We start from the raw sequence: 26,300 nt of genomic DNA, 5'->3' as shown, positions 1-26,300 counted from the left end.
GTTACACAAGAACGTTCATTTCTCATGAATAAAACGTAAACTAATCATAAGAAGATTAGGATCTAAGGATAATGTCGTAGTAAGCAATTCATTACTTCGCTCGTGCAAAAAGTTTACAATCTATCCGTTTCCAATGTGAAAGCTATCAGTGAACAGAGAACTTGCGTGTCAGGAGTTGCGACTGTTTGCACCGGTACAATAACAGCCAACTACTAGTTCCTTTCTACGGCGCTACTTGTTCATTAGCCAAAATATTAACCAAAAATATTCTCATTCATTATCATGATAACCACTCTTCTGTCTGTGAACTTTTAGGAAGTCGTATTTATAAAATTCAATCTATTGCACATAAACTTGTTGCTTCTTCATCATCCAATAATCATTTGCAGCTGGACAATCTGGACATAAGTCTCTGCCAATGAGCACCATTACACTCTGTCTTCGGCGGTTCTCAAACTTATATTACATACACAAATATGATACATGAGTTGATATCACATAATAGGTAGGTATACTATACTATTTCAAGACTACTTAGAACCATATCATATCTAATTCATAAAAAAATGCGCTAGAGCTTACATCTGTACAAACATTTCACAACTAACCATAGAGAAGATAAAGAAGAATCCAGAAAGCAATTCCTAGTACGTCTCGCTTTGATATCACGCGCGGTGCATCTCGGACCGGTTGTTCGCTTGTATCGGCATGGGCCAACAGAACGGCCCTACAACAACTCCCTGTGGCAACCCTGTATTGGCAAACTAGGCCTACTGCTAAAAACTTCTACTAGAGGTTTGATTTTATTAATTTGTCACATGAAAATCGGAAATAAGTCAATAGGTACTATTGAGTGTTGAAAGCGTTCAACACTCAATCATCATCAGCCAATAATCATCCACTGCTGGACATAGGCAACACTCAATAGTATGGTATATAGACTAACTAAGCGTAGATAGTCTATATTTTGTGTCCATAAAAAAATAACTCGCTTTACAACTGTTTGTTCCAAGTAAGCAGTATAATATCAGTAGGACCGCAGGCGTGCCAATTAAATATCTTAGTTTTATTTATGTGTTGGTTGCTAAGTTACCGTGTTTGCACTCATAGGTTCAGTCCAGTGATATGTTCTTAGCCACGAGCGCATTTGTAGATGTGATCCGTTTAATGTCCGCTCCTGTTCGTTTTATCTTGCCGGTGTTAGGTTACGTGGGTTTCGAGCAGAGCTAGTTAAGGCATGTAGTTATTTTGTTAGTTAGTTTATTAGTCTCTTGGTTTTAGTCGCAAGCTTCGTGGGAAATCCGGGATAAAAACGTAGCTTATTTCACTCGGCCTTCAAACTTTCGCCGCACGAGAAATATGCAAACTATTGCAAGCTGTGAAAGTAGGGTAAAATAATTTCAATGTTTTTTTAGTAAAAAACACTAGGTATAACATGATAATATTATATCAATTAGATTAATCTCAATAAAATACTTCTAACTACTTACTACATTTCTGCCTGTGTAGGTGGTTGATGTTTAATAGCAGGCATTGGTTATTCATATATTCTAATGCTCTCCAAACCGTATGGTTGGGTATGTATTCAATCCTATGAAAAGTCAATAAAACTATTGTATTAATCGCCCATTCGAAACAACAAAACGCGTAAACATAAACATTAAAGCGCTTTCCAAACTACCAATCTAGTTGAGTATCAGTTACAATCAAAACCATTATGCACTATTTATATCGACATTTTAATAGTGATTTACAGCTAACGGCCACTGTCCGTGGACAATTATCAAAGACAGGGCATCTCCCATCGTCCGAGAACGTGACCGAATAGTTTTAATGAAAGTCAACGAGGACTAGTAAACCGATTAGTTGATCGACCAATCGATGTTATCGACAGTATGTAGTTAGCACAATATACTGGAGGTAAGGCATCTTGGCTTTGTACAGAACTTTATTATTTACAATAAGGCTGGTTGTGTATGCTTTTTGAAATTTAAAATAATGAAGAATTTCATTTTACAAATGTAATTATGTATATACATTATGAAGAAGGATATATAAAGTGAAATGAATATAAACAAAAAAGGTAAAGTAGTAACTAACTTATGTATTTTTTACTCTTTTTGGTGCAAATAAAGAGGATTGTATTTTTATGGTATTTTATTTCGAAATGGAATAGGACCAGTAATATTCCAACAATCTTCTCAACTAACAGCAGTTTTAGTTGATAATCATACGTAGGTATACTACGGTACGATTTAGTCGAAACTAAGCAACTGTACCTTCAAACCCATGTGTAGTTAGCGATCACTGGCTCGCGGTCGTGGGACGGATCGCCCGTTACCGGTAGTCCCGAGATTAATGATACGATCCCCATTGTTTGAAATGCAAGAAAAATCTACCTCGTCCATCAATGATAGCCATCTATCGAACTAGCTGCGATGCCGATTGAAGTGCGCCTTCGACCGTGATGAGTACAATGGTTGATGCGTGATGACTGCACGCAGGCTGTAGTGGATGTTGAGTCAGTAATGATCGTGTGGGAGGCTGATATCGATTGATAGTTGAGATCGGATGATCTACCCTCACGTAGGTGATGCGGTGAACCTTAAATGAAATAAATTCGTATGGTTTTTACATTCGAGTTGTAGAGGTTAGACGTTGTAATTATCGTGAGGTGGTGGGCAGCATGGTTGCCAATACAACATGACTTTTTTGTTGAAAATTACCCACTGATCTTTTATAAATAGCAGACGTTCCTTTAACTTTTGTCCGTCTTCAATAGCTTACTGCAACAAAGTGAAAAATTGTTCAATTCAACTTTAAAATTAATTTTAAACTTTTAGTCTAGCCGGTGTCGGCTGCCAACAACTTTATTGTTCCTAGTGTGTGTCTTACATACAGTTTTATCCCCAGCTTCACTTTCTAACATTTTTATTTTTTGCAAGGTTACTGGCGTCTGGACAGTGGGGAAGTCATATCCTTAGAATCTCTATGTCTTGCCAAGTTATGATTTCCGTAAAGTCCCTGTTATTTTTTAACCGACTTCGAAAAAAGGAGGAGGTTCTCAATTCGTCTGTATGTAGGTATGTTTTTTTATTCAGAAATATTCTGACATAAATTTTTATGTACGTCGTCGTAACCATTTATTAACCCACATCTAAAAAAAAACATGCATTTAAATTTCTACTAATCAGACCATTCGATCATAAAACATTTTCGCAGATACTAAATCAGCAATGACCGGCACATAACTCGCGTCTCATGATTGAATATAAATTATAATAGCACGTTATCTGCAACGGGCGATGGGCCGGAATGAGGCACACGCACCTCCTCGGGGTAGCATGCCTGGGCCTCAAGTCTGCTAAGGAATGGCGGCCCAATGCTGTGTCGTCTGAATAGTTCCCCGACTTTAGGTATCCGTTTTCTCTTGGTTAGTGAGTCCCAGTAGTGCAATATGAAACACTTAACACTTATTACTGTTTATTAACGTTAGTTCTTTAAAAAAGATGCAATAAATATTTCCTAAAACGCAGATAATTAATACCTACGGTGCGAAACCCATGCTGCCGACACACAACTGTGCCGCCATTCCTTAGCAGACTTGGGGCCCTGTTGCCGCACGTCTCGCAACTAGAGCTTTTCACTTACTAGCAAATTGAGCCCTAGATCTGTTGGAAAATTGTAACCTTGTTTATTAGAAATATTAGAATGTGAAATCGTGTTATGAATGACACTGATTGAAGGTATATTATGGAATAACAGCATGGCATGTGCACGTGATTTTGATTAAGAAAACAGGTACTCAAAATTCCTTGTTGTCTAATTTCTTCATAGCAAACAAACTCACGGGACTTTTTAATTATAATCATTGAAATAATGTTCCTAGGTATATTTTAAATAACTGTTATTCACTTAACTTAATCATTATATTCATTTAAGTACATTGTTTATTGAAGAATCATTAAGGCCTATTTGTTATTAAATAACTTTTTTCACCATTCATTCTTAAATATTTTTATACAAGATAAGATAGATATGAAACTAATCCAATCGTTCTAGAAATACATTTATTACTTACCTATCATGATTACCCAAAGGTAGTAATCATTCATTCAAACATAGTTTTTCCTATCAGTCTGCTGTATCGAACTGCAAATCACGCTCAATTACATAATGAGCAATGATGATGATTGATCAGAGTTTAAAACTACACACAGTGCGATAATATAAAGTTTGATTTGAGTTCCATGCATGCTATGATTACAATGAATATTCCCGAAGTTATACTCATAAAGTGTTTATTATTTTATTTATGTTACTTATGTGTGTATAGGTACATGTATGTTATTTTAGGGAGCTGCTTTCCCGTAATCAAAAAAATATAACTTTATAAAACTAAGTTCTTATTGCAGAAATCTAGTATACCTACTGTAGGATCGAGAGGGAATTTAAGTACGTGGTATCTATTCTATTCTATGTGGGGGCGTAAGTACCTGCACCTGGCTCTCTCGAATGGAACCTTTGTGCATATCATTACATGCCATGCCTGGCCCCAAACCGCGCGTCGCGGTTCACTGTATCTGCGGTAGTTTTTCTTCAAGATTTTCATTCCACATCCAATGTTTGGAAGATTCCATTTGCAATTCAGCCTCCTCGCGAGCGAGACGCGTGGATGTAATATTGACTTGAACGAATGGTACTGCGGGTACCGTGGAGGTACTAAATAATTTTATATGGCTTTCTAGTTTAATATTGTTTGTAATTTGGATAAATGTAGAATTTATAAATTGACACCTCTGCGGATTTCTACCTTGCGATGCACGAAAGTGAAGGCACGCTATGTAAGTTAGTTAGTAGCAGAACCATGTAAGTTTTTTTTCAGGTTCTTTTAATTAGACTGACTAGACCGTATACGTAGACTATTAATTTTAGCTTGATATCTTCACGTGTTCCATAAAAAACGGTCTTGACTGTCTTGTTATGGATTTAGGACTAGTTTAAAGTAAATATTTTCTGGTTTCTTTTTTCTCATCCCACAATTTTTTTATGGAGAAAAAAAATATATTTTATTGCCGTTTCTATTGCACTATACTTCACCTTTTATAACACTCTGTATGTTACCACATCCATTTCTTCACAGCTCCAGGGCGCCCCTGCAGCTGACGTCCGGAAATACTTTTCGGATGTCCGCAGGCGATGCGCCCTGTTCCCTGCACTAGATGATTTTCATTTTATATTTAAATCCCGCGGGACTGATGTTGCCGGGGTCTGGCTGATAGATTATGCAGTTGTTCACAGATCGATGGCTGCATGGAAGTACCTATGGATTGTGGATGGATTATGATTGCGATTTGAATAATAAGCTAGTTCAAATTAATGGTGATCGGTACTTAAATTTTTTATGGATTTAAACCCCTAACATTATATTATTAAGTACTTACTTATAAGACAATACCTATTATGAAGAAAAAAGAATAAACAAAAAAAACAAGGTAAGCCCTACTATTTCTCTTTTATAGAAGACAGAACAAGACTCAGAATTTACTACGTACCTATATAACAAGGAAAAAAATATGACGTGAGAGCTGGGTATACATCATCATCATCATCATCATCAGCCAATAATCATCCACTGCTGGACATAGGCCTCTCCCAAGGAGCGTGGGTATGGGTATACATAAGCAGATTTAATTTGCTCAATTAACTATTCAGATATTCTTCAGACACCAATTTCTGTATATCAAAAATTCCGCTCTCCAAGGAAACTACCGTGAAAATGAGATATAGTACCGCGGGGCTACTACGTAACGTACTCCATCACTTCTGTACGCAATGTTCCTTGACCTCAACAAAAACTTTCCCCCACATTTTATGTCTTCTATTTTTTACCCGTAAAGCCTGGTTTATCCTAACTAATATTATAAATGCGAAAGTAACTGTGTCTGTCTGTCTGTCTGTCTGTCTGTCTGTCTGTTACTCTTTCACGCCAAAACTACTGAACGGATTTGAATGAAATTTGGTATACATACGGTTTAGACCCTGGGAAAGAACATAGGCTACTTTTTATCCCGGAATTCCCACGGGAAAACTTTTTAAGGCGAAGCGAAGCGCGCGGGAACAGCTAGTGCTACAATAAAAACATACATAAGTAGATATACAGTTGCAAGTTTGATTATTATAAAATGATTTGACAGTCACTTTATATTTACATTCATAAGCATCCTGAGCAGTCAGCAGCTGACGCTAATCTGACTGGGAATAATAATATATTCATTTAAATACCTAGTAACAAACTCTAGTCTAGCTCTAGTGTGCTTCACCGACAAAAAAAGAAGCGTAACTATTGATTTCCACGGTAAACCCACGAATGTACGTAGTCAAGCCATCATTTCATTTCGCCGCGGTAATAAATTTCGTAACATCCGCTTACTATGAAGGCTCGCCTTCCGCCCGCTTCGTTACCCGCTGAAAACACCACTTTATTATTAAGTACTAAACATAAGCTCAGAGTATTAACTTACAAGTTTTATTTATAATAAGCTGCTATCGTAAATATTCCAAGTTTTGTCTGGTTTGAACATATATCTGGTAAGTACTTATGTTTTTTTGAATTATGTGAAGTTATCGAAACTATCTCAGTACGATATGAAAAAACTATGATTGAAGTTTCGCATGGTTTATTATATTTAAGTAATCCAAAATTCGGAAATAAACTAAATAAGGAAATCATAGCATACCTTACCTTAATTCATCAGCTGAGTACTGAATTTCGATGACAGCTAATGATGAGTATTTTATTTACTCCATTAAAGCGGAGACAAAGCTATATCAATACCTACTTATTATAAATTATACACGTAATTTTTTAAAATAAAACGCAGTAACAGAGAAAGTTTGTTTATTACTTTTGGCCCTTACAGAAAACAATATAAATATTTTTACAGCAAACACAACTACTTAACTTTTAGACATGATACATTAATTTTACAACTTACCGGTTCTAAACGTACTTCAACGATTTTAATATTCTTTTCATAAAACGCTATCTGTCACAGCGTTCCTTACCAAAACCACTCATGAAAAATTTGATTCATGATTCCCTCAAATTTATAGCCCTGATCCAGTAATATTTATTGGATTCAGGTTACGTAATCTAAAATTTATTCCGCTAAAAGATATTTCGCTTGATTCATGATACCAGAAAGTTATTTGCCTTATATCTCTATCTTATATATTACCTAGGTAAATAACTTTCCGAAATCATGAAACAGGTGAAATGTAGGTACCATATTATTATATTACTAGTAAGTGTAAGCCTTTTGCAGCAAAAGCCTGTAGTTAATTAGAAACACAAGGACACAAGAACGCGTATTGTCAGATTGAATTCCACTAACATCAAATTAGGAATACATAAGGATATTTTTTGCATTTACTCTAAAATTTTGCTTCTCTTGCACAATATCTAGATAATGGTTATCTGTGGGATAAAAATCATACTGATTCTCTGAAATTATGTTTTAGACAGTCACAGTGAGTGGATCATAGTGAAAAAGACATTTTACCACGAAATCGTTTCAACAAAAAAAACTCACTACGTCAAATCTTGCACTTATTCCACAAGACAAATAAAAATATTTTTATAAAATCTCCCAGAAAATTGAAACTGAAGCTTTAAATATTCCTGAGGGTTTCCTTAAACGCAATTCAAGTCAGATAGAATACATGGGAATATGAAAATTCCATATTATGTAGATTTTTCTAATTCCATGGGGAGTGTCGGCAGTGTGGCTGGAATAAATTGTATTTTACTTTAACATCGCCATAAATCTTCCTATTCCAGTCATAAAATGAAATAACCAGCGTTCAAGAAAGCAGTTCATGTAACGTTACATCATATTCGACAATATTGTTGGAGCCACTCATAAAATGTTCTGCTTTAAAATGTATTGAATTAATATTATAGAAACCTTTTAAGCTTTCATTTCAATGTTTTTTTTTTACGGATTACCATAATAATATTATCTATTATTACTTATTATCTATTCTGTAAGTATTGTTGTTATTGTATTCCTTATTCTTATAATGTAAACAATTCATACAAATCCTAAAACACTGTGAAAATGAAAATATAAATAGGCACTGCTGAAATATTAAATGAAAAACGTATCTCTTACATCGCCGCTGTACCTTGTAGCGCCTTAGAATTTAAGATACAATTTTAGAAACTCACACAACCTGAATTGAAAATAATTCGAGCATAAAATTAATCCTTGATTACGTCCCCTTCATGTAGTATAAGCATAGGGGGAAGACCCTCGCATGTACTTGTACATGTTTCATGAAAACGAAATCAGCCCCTTCAGGAGTTTCCTTTGGGGATCTGAAGTTTTAAACTGAAAGATTATCAACAAGGAAGTACTTGGTCTAATGCGTATGAGATAACGGTGTTTTGCTTTAATGAGTTGCAAGGAATTTGATTTGAAATTTGTTCGGTCGTTTCGGTGGAAAGATGAATTTAATTCTGAGTTATATGAGCATCACACTTATACGTACTGTATAGGTTCATATCGAAAGTTTGTTAGGTACCCCAACCGTAAGTAAGGCGAAAACTCGCCGGAAAAGACAAATATCAAAACATGCCCCTGCTACCTGCAGTGGCATTTAGAAACCTTCAATTCCTTCGGAAATTTTTGTACACTAATTTAAGACCGCCATTTTTACAGTGTTAATATAATAAACTATGTAACTTCTGTTCTTGGTTCTGTACAATATAGTTCTCTATCTATTCATTTTAAATTTATTTTGCCGATATACACAAAAAACATACATGAGCCATTATAGCGACAATCAATGAACGTAGCTTTCCAACATGATTAGTTCGACTAAAAACCAGCAATTAAGCAATTGAGGCTCCCATCACTTCACAGTCGATCAAACAAAATCTAATGTGTTCTGTGTAATATCAATAGAGGCACGTGGCAGTGTTGATCTTAGCTCGCGGCGCCCCTTGCTAAAAGATCAATTTTGCGCTTGGACAAGCTTAATGCAAACTTAAGTGCCTAGGGGAGGACCGCGCCGCCCGTTACCACGTCGCCCGTCATTGAATTCTTGTGGACTCAGAGAGACCAGATATTGAGTTGAAGAACATTCTAGAGTCTGGGAATGCTTGGGGAGGTTCGGAAAAATCTGTTTCAGATAACCCGAAATTACATGTGACTGGATGTCTACAGAACAAAGAAAAGGTAATATACTTTTTTTGTGTGTGGATTGTTTATATTCTTGCTTCTTGCCTTCATTGTACGTGGTGCCCGTAACTGAAGCGCTTGTGCTAGATCTCACATGTCTAAATAAGTTTGTATAGCTTCCACCGCAGATGGTTTCCGAGTTTTATGACAACACCGCATCGCTTGCAATGTTTGCTGAGCGCTCGCAGACTTGACACATCGACGATCTAAACACTTCCAACACGGAATGGGAAACTTTGATAGAAAACCACATGTAAGAAACGCCCAACTCGCGAAAATGTTCCGAACAACTCAAGAGCGAGCGAAGTTTCGAGAAATTTTATCCAATCCCCGATGCATTCGTTTCAAATCAAACATGCTCTTGCGGTTGAAACTCTTTATTATGTTTGATCGAAGTCGAGAAATGTAAGTTAGAAGATATTAATTAATCAAAAGTTGTTTCAACTTTGCCCCGAGCTTCGGCGTTCGTTTTGATTGTAACATGAAAATATTTTCTATGAAATACGACAGTGTTTTCTAAACTAAATATTTTGCAAATGTCGAGCCATGAAGTAACAAAACGGTCCAATTTATCTCGAAACAAATTCGTTCGCACAGCAGGTGCGGGCTAACAGAAAGCTATTTGTTTACCGTCAGCAAACTTCACCTCGTAACCCTAAAATCTAATTGGATTTAATTCCATTACCCAGCTCCAAATGGGACCCTTTAAATGTGCTGACCGCGGGGTTATGCCGGCTCCTTGGTCGCCGGTGGGTTTCATTAGGTCGCATACTTTATTTTACGGGAATGCCGACACAACACCACCTTCATAACATTCATGTATGTGGTGGAACTAGGTTAAGTAGTACATATAACACTAGCACCTATAATTTAACAATAATTTATAATTGTGGTACATATAGACAATAATAGTACAGTAGCACTTTTCTTTCAGATATTATGTAAAATGTATACGGAATTAGAAAGTATGTATCTTGCATTTCGATCCATTCAAGTCCAATAAATGTAATCTCATCAATCGCTACGTGCGAGCAACTCAACTTCACTTCCGAGGGCCTCCTGTGCTTGTAACAAATATGTACGATTATGGCCGCCTCGATTCAGAACCCTTTGTCTAACCGGCTTAACTCCATTAGTTACGGGCAAAACGGTTTGCCTAAATTATGCAGACCGCACTTGGCCCACATTTCAATTCGACCTGTCGAACCTGACCTCAAATCGAATCAGGAATTTATGCACCGCAGCCCTATTTACCCGATACCACAATCTTGATTAACTACGAAATTATTTCATTACCAGCTTGTGTAAACTTGACGTTTCCGCGCTTGATCGATGTTTTACACGGCAGTCGGCGTAATGGATGTTAAATGAGATTAATTGCAATTAATCCCGCTGCTAACGAGATTTAAAAACCACAGACAGTCCGTTGGAGTCAACAATGTGTTATGTCTGCTCTACTAAAATTATGGAACATTGCGTTATATCAAACAAAATCGTATGAAAGAATAAAAGTCTTGAAGATCTATTAGTAATGAAAAAAACAGAGCATCCTGTTACTGATGCTATTTCATATTGTTGTATAGTAAACCGAACTTGAAAACAGAATCTCAGCTCATTCATATTAGCTACCTATTTGAATGTTAATATACCTCACTTTTTAACCGACTTCGAAAAAGGAGGAGGTTCTCAATTCGTCTGTATGTATGTTTTTTTTTTTTTTTTATGTATGTTCATCGATTACTCAGCCATTTATGGACCGATTTTGAAAATTCTTTTTTTGATGTATTGGGTTGAGCTCAGGGGTGGTCCCATTTTTTTTTCAGAATTTTATTCCACCCCCAAGGGTGGGTAAAGGGGTAAAAACAGGGGTATAAATTTCCATTTTGGGCACTTATCAACCGATTCTTATGAAATTTATAACGTAAATATTGTTATTATAACAAAAAGATATGATGGTGACCTTGAGCTGATCTGATGATGGAAACGGAAGGCAGTCAAGGGAACTCCTCAACGGTATATAGCAACTACCTCGTGTTTGGGCTCGAATGATTCGTATTAACGAGTAGGACATATTGGTATCATTTGCATCTTACTTTTGATTGATAATTATTGCAAATAAACTAAAAATAACAAAATAAAATAATAATTTTAAAAAAATTAAAAACCGACTTCAAAAAACCACTAAAACGTAAGAAATAATTTAAGGTTTAGACCAATCCTAGGTCACAGTATAAATATACCTAAGCAGGTACTGTTCTTTTTTGAAGTTGGTGCCATATTTCTTCAGATTAACTACTTTGTCACTGCACCAACATCAAAAAAGAACAGTACCTGCTTAGGTATATTTATACTGTGACCTAGGATTGGTCTAAACCTTAAATTATTTCTTACGTTTTAGTGGTTTTTTGAAGTCGGTTTTTATTTGTAGCATTGTAAGTAGTGATTGTCTTTTCAGTTACGAAATGGACTTCAATATCAAATTACCCAAATACCTACATAAGTACAACCCAAAAGCGAAAGTGTTACATGAGTGAGTGCATTGCATACATGCAGCGGCGGTATCGATACACAATGGTGACACTCATCAAGATAAAATGTCATTGAGATTGAGATAACGTACTCTGTATTACCTATGTATGATTATGTCGGATGGGTTTCTCAGATACTTACATAATGCCGACTTACACGAAATAAGATCATTGAACTGAAATTTAAATTTTAGACACAGCACAATTTAGAATGATGCAAGTAAATACATGGAATAAAACAAACAATACAAATTACAAAGAAAAAAAATGCAGCGACTGTATTGAAAATTTTGGCAACTTTTTTTTTTTTTACTTTGTTTATTTAATATATAAAAGGTTAAATTTCCGAGAAGGATACCACTAAAATACCCTTAACATTGGCTTGAATGAACAAAATTAGAACTGATACAAAAGTTTATGTAAGTAGGTATTACAAGGTTAACATAAACCGTTTATTTATATCATATATGTTTGTAGAATGGTAGACTCGTTGACGCACTGTTCAGCTCAACCGATAACAAAATACGTGACCAGTCGCATACTCCTGAACAATGGACATCAATCACTTAAATCACTTGCAGTGGAGCGAAATGAGATAATTACATACAGTGATTACCTATATACCTAGTGAACAAAAATAAGTAAGTAGTACTACTACACTGTAATCTACTAATCATTCTAAAAGTATGATTGAAACAGCCCATGAATCCCAGATATGTACCTAATGCAATGCTTATCGCTGCTGAGTCCTCTTCGCGAGGTATATAAACAGTGACATTTCATAATGGATGATTTATTTCAGCTGGCATTTTGTGCAGACGTTCTACGAAGCACACCTGTGTAACATGACGTCACCCGTGGATAAACCGAATCAGTCCGACCCAGAAGCTTTTACTAGCACCGGGCCAGTGGACAATGGTGCTAAGACAGGGAAGCAAAGTGAAGGTGACTACAGACTGCAAATATTCCAGTCTTCCCTGAATGCGCTGGCGCATATTCTGATTGGAGCCACGGTGATGCCGTGTCTGCTGTACGCACTGAGAAATGGCGTACCGTTGACTGCGACTTCAGTTCACATTATCTTGTGTGTTATTGGGGTAAGTCAGCATCATTTTGTTTCTGTGAAATTGTATGTGATGGCGTTTTATTAGTGAGTCCGATTATTAATTGCATTAGTTACTTTATTATATTATATTCTACTAGCTGTTGCCCGCGAGCTTCGCTTCGCCTTAAAATTATGTTGTCGTGGACGACTCCCGAACTACCTACCCAATAACATGCCATGGTGGTATTAAATTAGATGAAATTTGACAAATAAGTACGAAGATACTTGACTAAAAATGATTTTCATGACTTCATTGAGCAAAGACTTGTATAGCAATGGCAGAATAGTAATTTATAAATGTTTAATTTCAAGCATCTAACTTATGCAGTTTTGGTTTTTTTCATACTACTTATTTTATTTCACTTTAACTCCCATTTTTCAAAACAAAACCATAACTTTACTAAGGTGTGCAAGAAATGTTAGATTGAAAACATCTAGGTATCTTGCAATATCCTACTGTAACTAAGCTTTACGGCTGTTTTAACAGCATGCAGATTTCATCACGCACGTGGGATAGCACGCCATTTTCCCGCATCTCGTGTGCATATTCCACGCGTTACAATGAATACTTGTATGAACGCGTGCGGGGAAATCCCGCGTGCGTGATCAAATCCGCATGCTGTTAAAAACAGCCTAAGTTAATGCCGAATTTCAACCGCTAACTCCGGTTTTTGTGTGAAAATACGGTACCTAAGCTACGTCCTACGTCGATCGACGATCTACGTATCAATCGTTGACGATCTACGTACTTCCAAATTTCAAGTGCCTACGCTACGTTTAGCCTGTGCGTGTCAGTCATGGGCATTCCGTATAGAAAATCTCTGCACATTTTTCCTAAAACACCTTCATTGCCTACGTAATAAGCTTCATGGTTTTATCTTCAAAAAAGACGCATAAGAACCAAATTTTAATGACAATGAATGAAAACTCGTGTTGAAAATTACAGTCGCTTATTAGGTTGTTTTCGAGGACCTCATAATCTTACTGCAACTACATACAAACTATACGTACATTAGCTAAAATCAAACCATACCGCGATCTATATCCGATCTGACAACGCCATCTAGGAGAGGACATAGCTACTATATAAATTAAACTTCTAAAACTCAACACCCATAAAACTTTCAACCCCTATATTACACCCCCACACTGGGTTTTTTTTTTTAAATGCTAATTATTATTTTTTTGTGATTATGTAGTGCCTAAATACAAAATATAATGTTTTTATCTTCAAAAATGACGAACTTCATACAAAATATGAACCTCTATCTTCATCAATTTTCATCCACTCACAGATCGAAGTTTCAAAAACGCTAGAACAAAATGTTTAATTATTGCTTATCAAGTGCTTAAATATAAAGTTTATTTAAAAAAAGATCTACCCCGGCCGGGAATCGAACCCGGGACCTTCGGCATAGCAGTCAGGGTCACTAACCACTACGCCAGTCAGCCGTAGTATTTTTATCTTTTAGAATTAAGTATTCGCATACAACTTTTAACCCCCCCTTTTAACTCCTTACAACCTCCGTTTCGCAATAAAAAGTAGCCTATGTTCTTTCTCAGGGTCTAGACCATATGTATACCAAATTTCATTCAAATCCGTTCAGTAGTTTTGGCGTGAAAGAGTAACAGACAGACAGACAGTTCCGGATATAACGAACAGATGGCACTAAAATAGCAATACATAGAGCTTGTATGGAACTGAGGCCAATTAATATGAAGATCCTACATCGCGGTATTAAAGTTTTTCAGTTGTCTGAAATAAATACAAAACCTAATATATTAAATCTATTCTATAGTAGGAGAGTCAGACAGTGACTTTCGCATTTATAATATTAGTTAGGATGAACAATTTTTGTTTAAATGTAGTTTTAAAACATAAGTTTTTATTGAAATTTAGAACCTTTTTCATAACGCAAGCTTTATTTTTCCAGCACCACCTCCTCATGGCCGAAGCGATCCTCAGCCTGAGTCCGGCCAACGGCTGGTCCTCCCGGCTGCGTCTCGTGGACAAGCGGCGCGCGCACTGGATCCTCATGACCACCGGCTCCGGGATGGCCATTGCAGGCTCCTTCTACAAGATCCTGGACAAGCCGGTGCATTGGAATACTTTGCATGGACAGTTTGGTTAGTGTTTGTTTTTCATAGAAATCTTTTTGTGGTTATCGGTAATGTTTAGTATTACCGGTCTCAATTTGCTTCTTCAATTCGAGTTAATTATGTTTCTTTTCTCTATTCAAGCATTTACACCAAATATTTAATCAAAATAAATCTATTGCTATCTAGCTCTGATAGTAAACTGACAAATCAAAACAGCAATATATTTAATTTTAAATAAATATTTGGTGGAAGGTGTCCTTATTAGTTCTTTAAAAATAAAACACTATACCAACCGTTTTAAAACTTAATTTATTATTATTATTAATCATACATCTATATTCCACAGCTTTAGTGGCGCTAGTGTTCACGGTCGCCAGTCTGTTCAACGGCCTCACGTCCCACTACGCGTACGAGTGGAGGGTCGTCTTCAACGCCAACCTGTCCAAGATCACCCACATCTGCTTCGGAGTCCTCGCCTACACCATGTCTTCCGTCTGCCTCATCTATGGCCTTGACAAGCAGGGAGTCAGGAACTGGGCTACCTCTCCTGTAGTCGACGCTCTTATTGCAGCGATTGTCATATACACCGCCATCTGCATCATAAACCCGACTATTAGCTTCTACAGGAAATCGAAGTTGGTCGTCAAGAATAGCTTGTAAATTGGATTCTGATTTCGTTAATGTATATTGAATCTCAGTGCTGTAAATTCGATACCAGTCAGCGTTTGCTTAGATGAGTATAAATACTGTAAATTTGTATTATTTTTGTACTTTACTTATGGTTAATAAAGAAAAACCACAAATAATATTTGTATTGTTTTATTTTTTATAGCTGAGCCATTTACATTTATGAGGGACTCGTTCATTATACTATTATACTCGTTCGAATACATTCAGATTTAATTAGTTTCTATGTAAGACACAAAGGATATTCTTCCACATAAAATAAACTGCACGAGTTTGGCGTCATGAGTCGTTAGATACAAACATATTTTTTGTTACAAAATACATTTAAAATCTCGTTCAGAAAGTGTATCATGAGTTCCGATAGTTACTTCAAGTGTACCGAATCAGAAGTTGAACCTACAGGTTACTGTAGATCTAGTATTAATGAACGATAAACACAGGGATTTCTCTCGAGGTAGACTAAACACACATTTGTAATCGTGGGCTATAGTGTAATGCGTAGATCACGACACGACACGTTAATTGATAATAGTGAGCGCTGCATACGGGGGTCATTCTATAAACTGACGAACAAACGAACAAAATTTTCAGGCAACCGGAACGCCTAATACAACGAGATAGAGCCCTGGTTAGCGCGACGATCCTAAGCTTAGGAAAAACAAAACAGCCGCGGTATCCACGGCTCTATCTCGTTGTATTAAGCGTGTCGATTGCGTGAAAAATCTCGTTCGTTCGTTCGTCGATGTAGAGAGTGTCCCCTGGGCTGTGCTGCGCCTGCGCAACAATTTGTCTGCTACTCGGACGATTTATGCGGCCGCGCGGCCCTTTACTTAATGTTTGCTTGTACGCAATTGTTCGCCGATATTTACTCAATAAATACTCATCTGTATTTAATATTTACTTCATATAAGTACCTATTCTCCTACCTATCATGTTATCTTTTATTAAATAAAGTTAATAGGTATTAACTAGCTAATTTACGTCCCATGCTACTCAGAATGAAATCAGTGACTAGACTGTTACATAATATTTCAAGTAATATTGAATGTTACTAAATTATATTTAGTTACTTAAATGATAGCAACAGGATTTCCGTTGTAAATAATAGTAAAAGTCAGATTAATTTGGGTTAATTGTAAATTCCAGAACGTGTATGTTTTTGCCTGTAGGGATCAATGTTATGTTATTAATATGAGTCAATGACTAGCCAATATGATAACGTCTATAATAATCACAATGAATTTCCCAAATTACGTTACGTGTAAGTGAATAATCGAATATTTATCGTGATAATTTTAGGATTATGTCTGCGTGCGGTAGTGGTACGCACATGCCGATTACCACGTGTTGATGGCATGGGCAATGCGCATGGTCATATCCAAAGATTAATCTTAGAATAAAAAAGTAAATAAAGGGATACAAAATGACATGTATTAAAAATTAATTAATAAAATTATTATTAGCAGGGCGCTGAAATAAATTAGTGTAAATAAATATAAGTAAATAAAAAATTAAAAAACAGCTCTATAATTTCTAAAGTTAGTTTTACTTTTTATCCAATAGTAAACCACGAAGAATATTTACTATCCGATAGGTATTCAAACTACGAAAAGTTTCGCATTAGCAATCATTACCTACTCTGCCATAAAATAATCGCTACGCGTCAGAACAGAATCGAGATAGAGCTATCTCTAGATTGATAAAATAATCGTACCTATAAAACTACAATACAGTGATACATTCGATTTATGATCAAACAGGCATTCAACGCTTGACATCATCTTAAGGACTAAAATATACTTGAAAATGGCGTCTGATGCTGAAGCTTTACCCAACACTGGAAATAGAAATTTAAACACCAATAATGAATCTGATTACAAGTTGCAAATCTTCCAGTCTTCTCTGAATGTGCTGGCGCATGTTTTGATCGGAGCCTCAGTGATGTCGAGTCTACTGTTCGCGTTTAGAAGCGGTTTGCCTCTGAATGCCACTTCGCTGCACATTGTTTTATGTGTAATCGGGGTAAGCATTTTGTTGACATCCTCTTATTCTTCTCCTCTTTTTTATTAATTTTTAAACCTAACTGTCTTAGTTTTTTATTTTTTTCTTATTTCACTATCCATAATCTTGTGTGGGAATAAATTTGTAAACTTACCGGCTGATTTGCTAATAATTTAATATCCTTTCCAGTATCACCTTCTTATGGCCCAAGCAATCCTTAGCTTGAGCGACAGCAATGGCTGGTCTTCTAAGTTGAGGCTGGTGGACCGGAGACGAGCTCACTGGATCCTCCAGATCCTCGGCTCTGGACTGGCCATCATCGGTAGCTTCATCAAGATTGTGGCAAGAGTGCCCATTGGAATACTTTACACGGAAAATTTGGTAAGTGTTTAGTTTATTTGCATCTCATTTTTATCTTAACTTATTGATCTATCATCATCAGCCAATTATCGTTCCCTACTTGACGTACGTTTCTCTAAGGAGCTCCAAAGTACAGAGAAAAGTAAGGAATGTGTTTGCGAATTACCTTGTGAACTACAACCGTCAGCGTTATAATTATATTCATTCATGATTCTCGTGATCATCACAGCTATTCAAAACTAGCAATACTATTTCTTTGAAATTTTCTTATATCGTCTGTATAATCCCAAACTAAATATTTGTCTCTTTATTCCCTTCCAGCACTAGTCGCCCTGGTCTTCACTTCCTTCAGCCTCGTGAATGGCGTGGCCTCCCTCTACGGGGTCGAGTGGCGCCGGTTCCTCAACATGAACATTTCCAAGTTAACTCACGTCTGCTTCGGCATCGTCGCCTTCGCGTCCGCCACCATCACGCTCTGCTACGGTTTCGACAAGTTCCCCTTCAGGACCTGGGCCTCCACCCCAGTAGCTGATGCCCTCATTGCAGTCACTGCCGTGTACGCCACAATTATCATCATAAACCCTGCGATCACCTTCTATAGGAAATCTAGGGTGGTGTTTAAAAATGCCACGTCATGAGCGCTGTGTTTGTAATGTGTGCGGCATAGAATCTCAAAATATATAATTTAACCGGAAAGTTCTTGTTTAGATCAAGAAAGTTCTTGACATATCAGAGTTACAAGGAGAGCCATGGTACTGGCCATGGGGGTATTTCGCTCAGATATCGTATTCCAAATGTAGAGATCCGCCGAAAGAAGAAACTTTTCGATGTCGCAAAGCGGGTCACCGAACTGAAGTGGAAGTGGGCAAGACATTTTTGTCATCGGACTACCTGTTTGATGGTTGACAAGGTTGCGGGGCAACTGTGGATATGAACGGCACAAGACCAAACCAAACAGTGGATGATAGAGGGTCGAAAATAATGGTGATGATGTGTAAAATAACTCATGTGTAATGTTTAATTTACTTTTAGGTATACGTAATGTATTATAAGAAGATATTTTTACTACCACTTTTACGTAACGATAATATGCCAAAAACAGAACTTTATCTACACATATAGTATATATTGGCAATCATAACAATGCCAAATTAATATTAAAGCTACTATCAATAAATATTAAGTTATTAAAAAGATCTTGATTACAGTAAAATGTATGATTAGTTCCTAGTTATGATTGTATTTCTTCACAATGACAATGTCATGAAATGCCCAAAATAGTTAATAAATACAGACAAGTTCCTACTCATAGTTGCACGTACTTTCATAACGATAATTACTTTCATAACGTTAGTAATTACTTTCTCTACACCTACCTATCTAACAGGCACATAAGAAACGGCGCTCCCAAGCTGTATAGTTAAAGAGATCTGTTCTGAACTATCTTTATGAACGAAACCGATACACACATCAGAACAAACACCATCGGGGCAGGTAAGCGATCTCCTTGATAACTGCTGCGGAGCCAGCATTCAGTTGCATAGCGGAGAAGTATTGTATCTTCCAACAGCCTCGGCTTCCTACTACCTATTTGCGACATAAAATAACCTTAGAAATAACTAGCAACCTCATAATTTAACAATTAATTTTAATTCAACCTACAGATGATTCGGTATAAACTTGGAATACCTACACTAGTGTAGTAGCGGAACACGAGAGTCGATGGAACTACTCAAGTAGACATCATATATATGATTACATAAAACTTACTTACTGGACTTCATCAGACGGCATTTTTCGCATCTTGGCTCTCGTGTAGAGCCGAAAATTGACAGAATTGCTGAACTGTACCGAAAAATGTCGTCTTGTAAATTGTGAAATTAAAAATATCCAGAAGTACCTACCAACGTAATGGAAACATTACTTTATAGATTAAATGAAGATTCCATTGAAGTAAGGTCGAGGAACCAATAAACTCACCCACAACAATCAAATACTCTCCCAAGTTCACAGTTACCCTACTGCCTTCAGCCAAGTCCGAGCGCTCCAGGGTCTATCTTTATGGCATCTGAACGCATAAAGGAAACTCCGGCAAGACTAATGGCTCTCGATACACACATTCTGGGATACTGTATTGTTGGCACTGCCGATGCCGGCGCGAGACGCCTGTATCTGTACGAGTGCATGCGACTGATCGTCGTTTGTTAACGGAGGCTATGTCCGATTACTACTATCCAACGCTATGGGATAGAGTAATGCTGAAGATAAGCTGACTGAATATAAAACCGCGTACAGTTATAACCAAGGATACGTAGGTAAGATGGACCCCCTAAGAGTATTTTTTAAATTATTACATATGCAATTAATTACATAAAAAATATGTAATTTACTTAATATAACAGATTCTCCACAGAGTATTTATAAGGTTAAGCAGGGTAATTCTTCAACAGTCCAGTCTTAAGTTATGAACCTCCGTGGACTAATCCGAAACTCAAACTCAAAGGACCCTTTTTTTCCAAGAGAGCATCGCTAAAAGTAAGCGTCTGCCTTTCGGCATTGCCTACGCCGTTTCTTCATACATTTATGGCAATTCTTTTAGTGCAGGTTACCAGATAGGTTACCCCACCTTAAAGCCACCAACAGTTTTCTAGAGAACGTAAAATACAAACCCGACAATGAACATAGAAGTGTCGACCCTGGTCGCGGCCCTTGGGGGTCACTCTATATGACGAAAAACTAAGTTTCCGAGCGCTGCTGCGCGAGCCACGACTCTATCTAGTTACATTAAACGTGCCGATTGCACGGCGACTCTCGTTCGTTCGTTTTTCGTCAGTATAGAGTAACCCTCCTGCGCCGCATTATTTGTATTCCATTGACGCGACCGAGCACTTTATATTGGCGCTAGTTGCGAGGAGATTAACTACCCAGCGGTTTGTCCCGTGTCAGGGAACGATCGGGATCGTCGAGGAAACAACAATTACACCCAAGATAGTCATATTTTATACATGTCCGCCACAATAATATAGCGGTAGAACACCCATTTTGCGAGTCAATGCGCAATATTTATGTTTTAATATTTGCATGCTTTAGAATTGCTATAAGAGCAGCAAAGCGGGATTTTGTAGGAAATTTTGCTGAATAGTTTATGTTTACGTATCTAATAATGCCAGATATATTGAATTGTTATCTTAAATTTAGCTAGCCAGTGTGTCTCAGTTGTCTGCCTAGACGTATTGAGATAACAGATATGCGCCAATAAATATTACAAGTTAAATTTTCTAACGTCTGTAAAGACTTAAGACTTAAAAGTGTGCAAAGAAAGATACAGTTAGATAGGTTTTATGCTGTTTTGGTTGCGTACGTTTAGCGTAGTTTATAGTAATACGTTTAATGCACATAGAAAGCGTAGGTACTCTTTAATCCCTATATAATATAAATATCATATGTAATTAATAAAATATTAGTGTACTTTGCGTTCTGACGTCAGTGTCTAGACACCCTATCTTTCCCTTCATCAATCGCGATTAGAGAGTCGAAAGTCCGCTTGTACTTAAGTATTTACTCCTATTTGAATTGAAATATGATAAGTAATATGAATTACTCCTATCACATTTTATTTCTAAAGGCTCAAAATAATTTTGAGATTACCTATACCTACTTATCGCGAAAACTTTTACGTAATACAATAGTTGGTAATTTGGTATACGTACTGTCAGATTGTGGTTTCTCTATCAATGCAAGTGACATAAATATCTAAATCCCTCGATAAGAAATCTAAAGTATGCAAAAATGTGTCGAAAAATATAAATAGGTAGATTGTGCCCATCGGAATCATTATTAAAATTTGGGTAGTAATAAAACGAGTGACTGTAAATTACAGTTCTAAGTGTCAATATTAATTAATTTGGGTTATAGAATTACTAAGTGAGCGACTGACTACGAGTGACGAGAAATCAACAGAACAGAAACTTACAAACATTAATTTGAGTTACTTAAAATACAAAATGAGCAGCTTCATAATATTTGAGCGACCTAATATTTGTTTGAGTGTCAACGTTTTTGCTGCATTTTTTTCAATATTTGGCAAATGTATTTTTTATACTGAGCGGCATTTTATCTTAAATTAAGTGTTTCGAATACAAAAACCACTTTGAAAAATACACTAATGAGCAGAGTATAAAAAACATACACTCACGCCTTGTACTAATGTACTCCCTTGCGGGGTAGGCAGAGGTGCATTGCTGCACCCACTTTTCGCCAGAGCGTTATGTTAGTCCCAATGTAATAGGGGGCGGGCCTATTGCCATTTTACGGGCACATCCAAGACCCGAGAACAAATATCTGTATTTAAACAAATATCTACCCCAGCCGGGCAATCAAACCCGGGACCATCGGCTCAGTAGTCAGGGTAAGATAAAAAAGATAAAAAAATATTTATTCGGTGACCAGCACCACACACCAAAAATACACAAGGAAACAACAAATAAAACAAAAGAACTTATATGACTAAACTTATACTATAGTTTAAATCTGTAGCATTTTCGTTGCAAAGCAAAGCAAAAAGAAGCGTATCAAAATAAAAAACATGAGCCCTCAAATAGAATATCAGTAACCAATAATCATTAATAAAGCAGCATACAAAACTTTGCTCAAAGTGATTTTTTTAGTAGTTCGCTAAGTGTAACCTCACTTAGAAAAATCGAATCTATCTTAATATTGAAGTTGCCCTCTCTGTATTTCCAGTCGCTCACTTAGCCCCACTTGCGCAGACCTGGGTTAGCGAATTAACTCGGAGATATTTGACATAAGAAGGGTTAGATTATTAATTTGTCTTGCATCGCTGAAATATGAGCGCTAACCTTGGGATAAACTCTTAAATATTTAACCCCCCAATATTGGAGGGTTAACACGCTAACCCGGCTTACGTCAAAAGAAAAGGTTTTTATCAATATTCTTGTATTCGTTTGAAATGTTTGATTATGATGATTATCATCATCATTCTTATATTTTTCCCCTATCTAGCAAAGTAGCAAATGGTCCCACTTGTGAAATTAAATTAAGAGCACGATGGTGTGGTTACATACATATATATATATGCTCACGACTATGACTGTAATGTAGTTACTCAGAGGTGACTCACCCACTTTTCGCTGTACATTTTTGTACTCACGTGATAGGTCGCGAGCCGTATCGCCGCTTTTGAAAGAGTGCAATGCACTTTAGGGTACACATTTAGATCACGATGTTTTTTCACCGTAAGAGCTATGGTATACATTTTTGGAGATATTGTGTAGAGTAGGTAGAAAATAATACTCAGAGTGGACAGAATAATAATAATTTATTTACAGAAAATAAACCTACTTATACGCGCGGTGCTAACTTAAATACTCGTGGCGTTGGGAATGCACAGGGACTCGTTCCTTTTCTGCGCTGTCGGAGGCTCTCCTCTCCGAGCTGCCGCGGTGACGGTGGTGGTCGCTGCTGCTGCTTGCTTGAGCTTGCTGAACAGTTATTTTCGGAACTCCCTCTTTGTTTCCAGAAACAGCTCTTTACAGGGCTATCTTTGCTGTTATCTAAAGCACAACTTGCAACCGCGATGTGTTCAATATATTCAATACTTGCTGTTGTTATTGGTTGAGTATTGCTTGCTGGTATACGGTTAGATTGAAGAGAGCTGCTTATGATAAGGTTCTTGAACGTTTTGTGGTAAGTAGAATGTGTGGTAGTAAGTAAGTATGCCACACATTGTACTTAAATTACAAAGAACTCATTTGGTATGTCTGCGCTGGGATCCAAACACGCATCTTTTGTGTGAGAAGCGAGCGCTTACCCGACTGAGCTACCGCCGTTTCTTTTAAATTTTCTATAATTTTCGTAATGTAAAATCAAAAATTTTCGTAATGTGGAAATCACAAATATGACACTTTGTAAACAAAATACAAATTACTGACAGATTGCGAAAATGGAAATAGAGAGGGATAGTTTTATCCAAAGACGTGAGGTGAGATAGAAGATAATGTTTTTTTACGGCAATAGAAACTTGGTCCCTTTCAGCCTGGAACAGGACATAGATTCACAGAGTGCAAAAAGAAACGTCAGGTTAGCTAACTCAGGGTTATTTTCCATTAGCGCAATCAAAAGTCCGGGTTAAAATTTTACAAAGTTAACCCTGAGTTAGTTACCTCTGAGTTTATATTTTTAACCCTGTGATCCACGCAAGTGGGCCTTAGTAATTAAGTCGCTCGGATAAAATTTTAATATCTGAAATGGATTTATCATAATCCACTTTTTGTAAGCTCGTTTTGGATTTTATTATAAATCAATATTCGTCGTCAGTTTAGTTAATTTTTCGCTTACTAAAATTCATACCGCTCAAGTTATTAAAACAGTATGTCATCATCAGTCGCAAAGTTTTTTTTTGTTCGCTCGTTTTATAATTCCCCTTAAAATTTTATGTAAACTATTGATAATAAATCAAATAAGCTTCAATCAAATAAAAACATAGAGAAGTACAGTTCATTTTCCTAAACCTAACTCCTCTTCACAAGTATTTTCATAAAAAATACCGAGATTTGTAGGATATTTTGAGAGCATATCTTACTCGTGTGCGGGCTTGTGGAAAATAGAGCAACTTCCACACGTTTTTCATCCTGGGTCTATTGAATCAGGATTATCGTCTTTATGCTTTTGTGTTAAAAGCGGCTTTCACCTGCGCTTTTCAGTAAAATAATTCAGTTATCGAAAACGTGAAAAAACCCGATCACAACGTACACACGGCGGAGTTAGGGCTGAAAATGTAAAAAGTTTTTCGAATGTTTCAAACGAATGCCTTTTCGTTGCTGGTATATTTAACGTAGAAATTTTCAGCGAAACAATCCTCCATATTACCTCTACAATGAATATTCGGTTACAATTTACAAATATTGTTCGTGAATTTTCGTGTAGGTATTCAGCCGTAAGAGGGTCATTACTTTGAATGTGGGAGTCGAGACTCGGGAGCAAAAGCCTAAAATCGTTATCGTAAAAAGTAATGTCAAAACCGGTCATATCAGGACAAATCTCAGCCTCTATAAAGTGTTGCTTATGAAAATGATTGCATCGTTGCGTTAGTAAACAGCGCCTCCACTCCACAGTCTTCTTGATTAAAATTTATAATTATCATGAGTACAGCTTTTGTTCTAGTAACGCCCGTTATACAAAAAGCTTATACCTACGTATTAGTTAAATCAAAGCCTGCCCCTTTGGTATTCTTTTTATTATTTAATATAACGTGTCCCTTCGTGTTAGGGATATCTGACGGGATCGGTACTTTATAAAAAAATAAAACTCTTAAAATGACTGCTAAGTGGTGATTATAGAGATTGCTGCTAGATTTACCTATCAGTGGCACTTTGACCCGGTGTAATGGTTGGTATCCTGTAAGATGCCAAAGGCCTTTCCTTTTGAAATTATTTATAAATAACTACAATATATTCGTAGAAATTTAAAAAACATGATTATACAAACGCATATCGAGAATACGGGATGACATCAAACATAAACCATACTGTTTATATGCAAAAGCTTATTCTAATACAAATAACAGTCCTGCGCAAAACATAATTTAGCTCACGCGCCTGCAAAAGTTATTGATACCAGAAGGAATCAATTGCAACAACTATAACATAAAATATACGCGAAGGAGAAATTAATTCGATTGGCAATGCAATTACGTACAGTCACGGAGTCCGGATGATTCATGACTTCCATTATGAAATAAATCATTGACGTGTGAATGTGAATTTACGCCGAGTCTTAAAGAATGTCGATGAAGATGCAAATTGAGGGACGGTCGCAGTGCTGCCTGCTACAGAAGCTGTGCATATTAAATTGGAATAGTAGACGCCCTGTGGAGTTCAAGTTGCCCGAAGTGGATTGGCAGTGTCCACATTTGTATCGTTTCCTTGTGTCAGATCTCCGTAGCGTTGGCGCGTAATAATTGCTAGTTTGGACACAATAACGATGTCAAATATTACGTCAATCTAGCAATCATGGTACGCGATGAGGCTACGATACGCAAATCTGATATACCTAAATATGGACCTACCTTAGATTTCTCTACTCGAGACGACGGAAGTATTGAAGACAGGGAAGCAGTGAAGGACATTTTTTTAAAGAATAGTTTAGTCACTTTTGTTTGGGACAAAAAATATGACTCTGGAAAGTATAAACAATAACACATTTAAATATAGATTAAGTACATAAAAGACATTTTCAATTTCAACAATGACG

At 36.7% G+C, this 26,300-nt stretch overlaps 1 protein-coding gene and 1 non-coding gene across 2 annotated transcripts; both read left to right on the top strand.

The window, feature by feature from the left end:
- The first annotated feature begins 12,554 nt into the window (after window positions 1-12,554).
- On the top strand, window positions 12,555-15,789 carry LOC105388262. The gene is made up of 3 exons (XM_038114234.2): window positions 12,555-12,873; window positions 14,816-15,008; window positions 15,328-15,789. The coding sequence occupies exons 1-3, from the start codon at window positions 12,565-12,567 to the stop codon at window positions 15,639-15,641; spliced, it is 816 nt and encodes a 271-aa protein (XP_037970162.2). The 5' UTR covers window positions 12,555-12,564; the 3' UTR covers window positions 15,642-15,789.
- Window positions 15,790-17,405: 1,616 nt separating this feature from the next.
- Window positions 17,406-19,065, top strand: LOC105388242. The gene is made up of 3 exons (XR_007267336.1): window positions 17,406-17,690; window positions 17,859-18,050; window positions 18,351-19,065. It is a non-coding gene; the product is annotated as an uncharacterized LOC105388242 (transcript).
- The last annotated feature ends 7,235 nt before the right edge of the window (window positions 19,066-26,300 follow it).

Source organism: Plutella xylostella, chromosome 18 (assembly GCF_932276165.1).
Source record: "Plutella xylostella chromosome 18, ilPluXylo3.1, whole genome shotgun sequence".
In the NCBI taxonomy this organism is placed as follows: domain Eukaryota; kingdom Metazoa; phylum Arthropoda; class Insecta; order Lepidoptera; family Plutellidae; genus Plutella; species Plutella xylostella.
The sequence above is the reverse complement of the archived record's forward strand: the minus strand, read 5'-3'. Positions and strand labels throughout refer to the sequence as shown.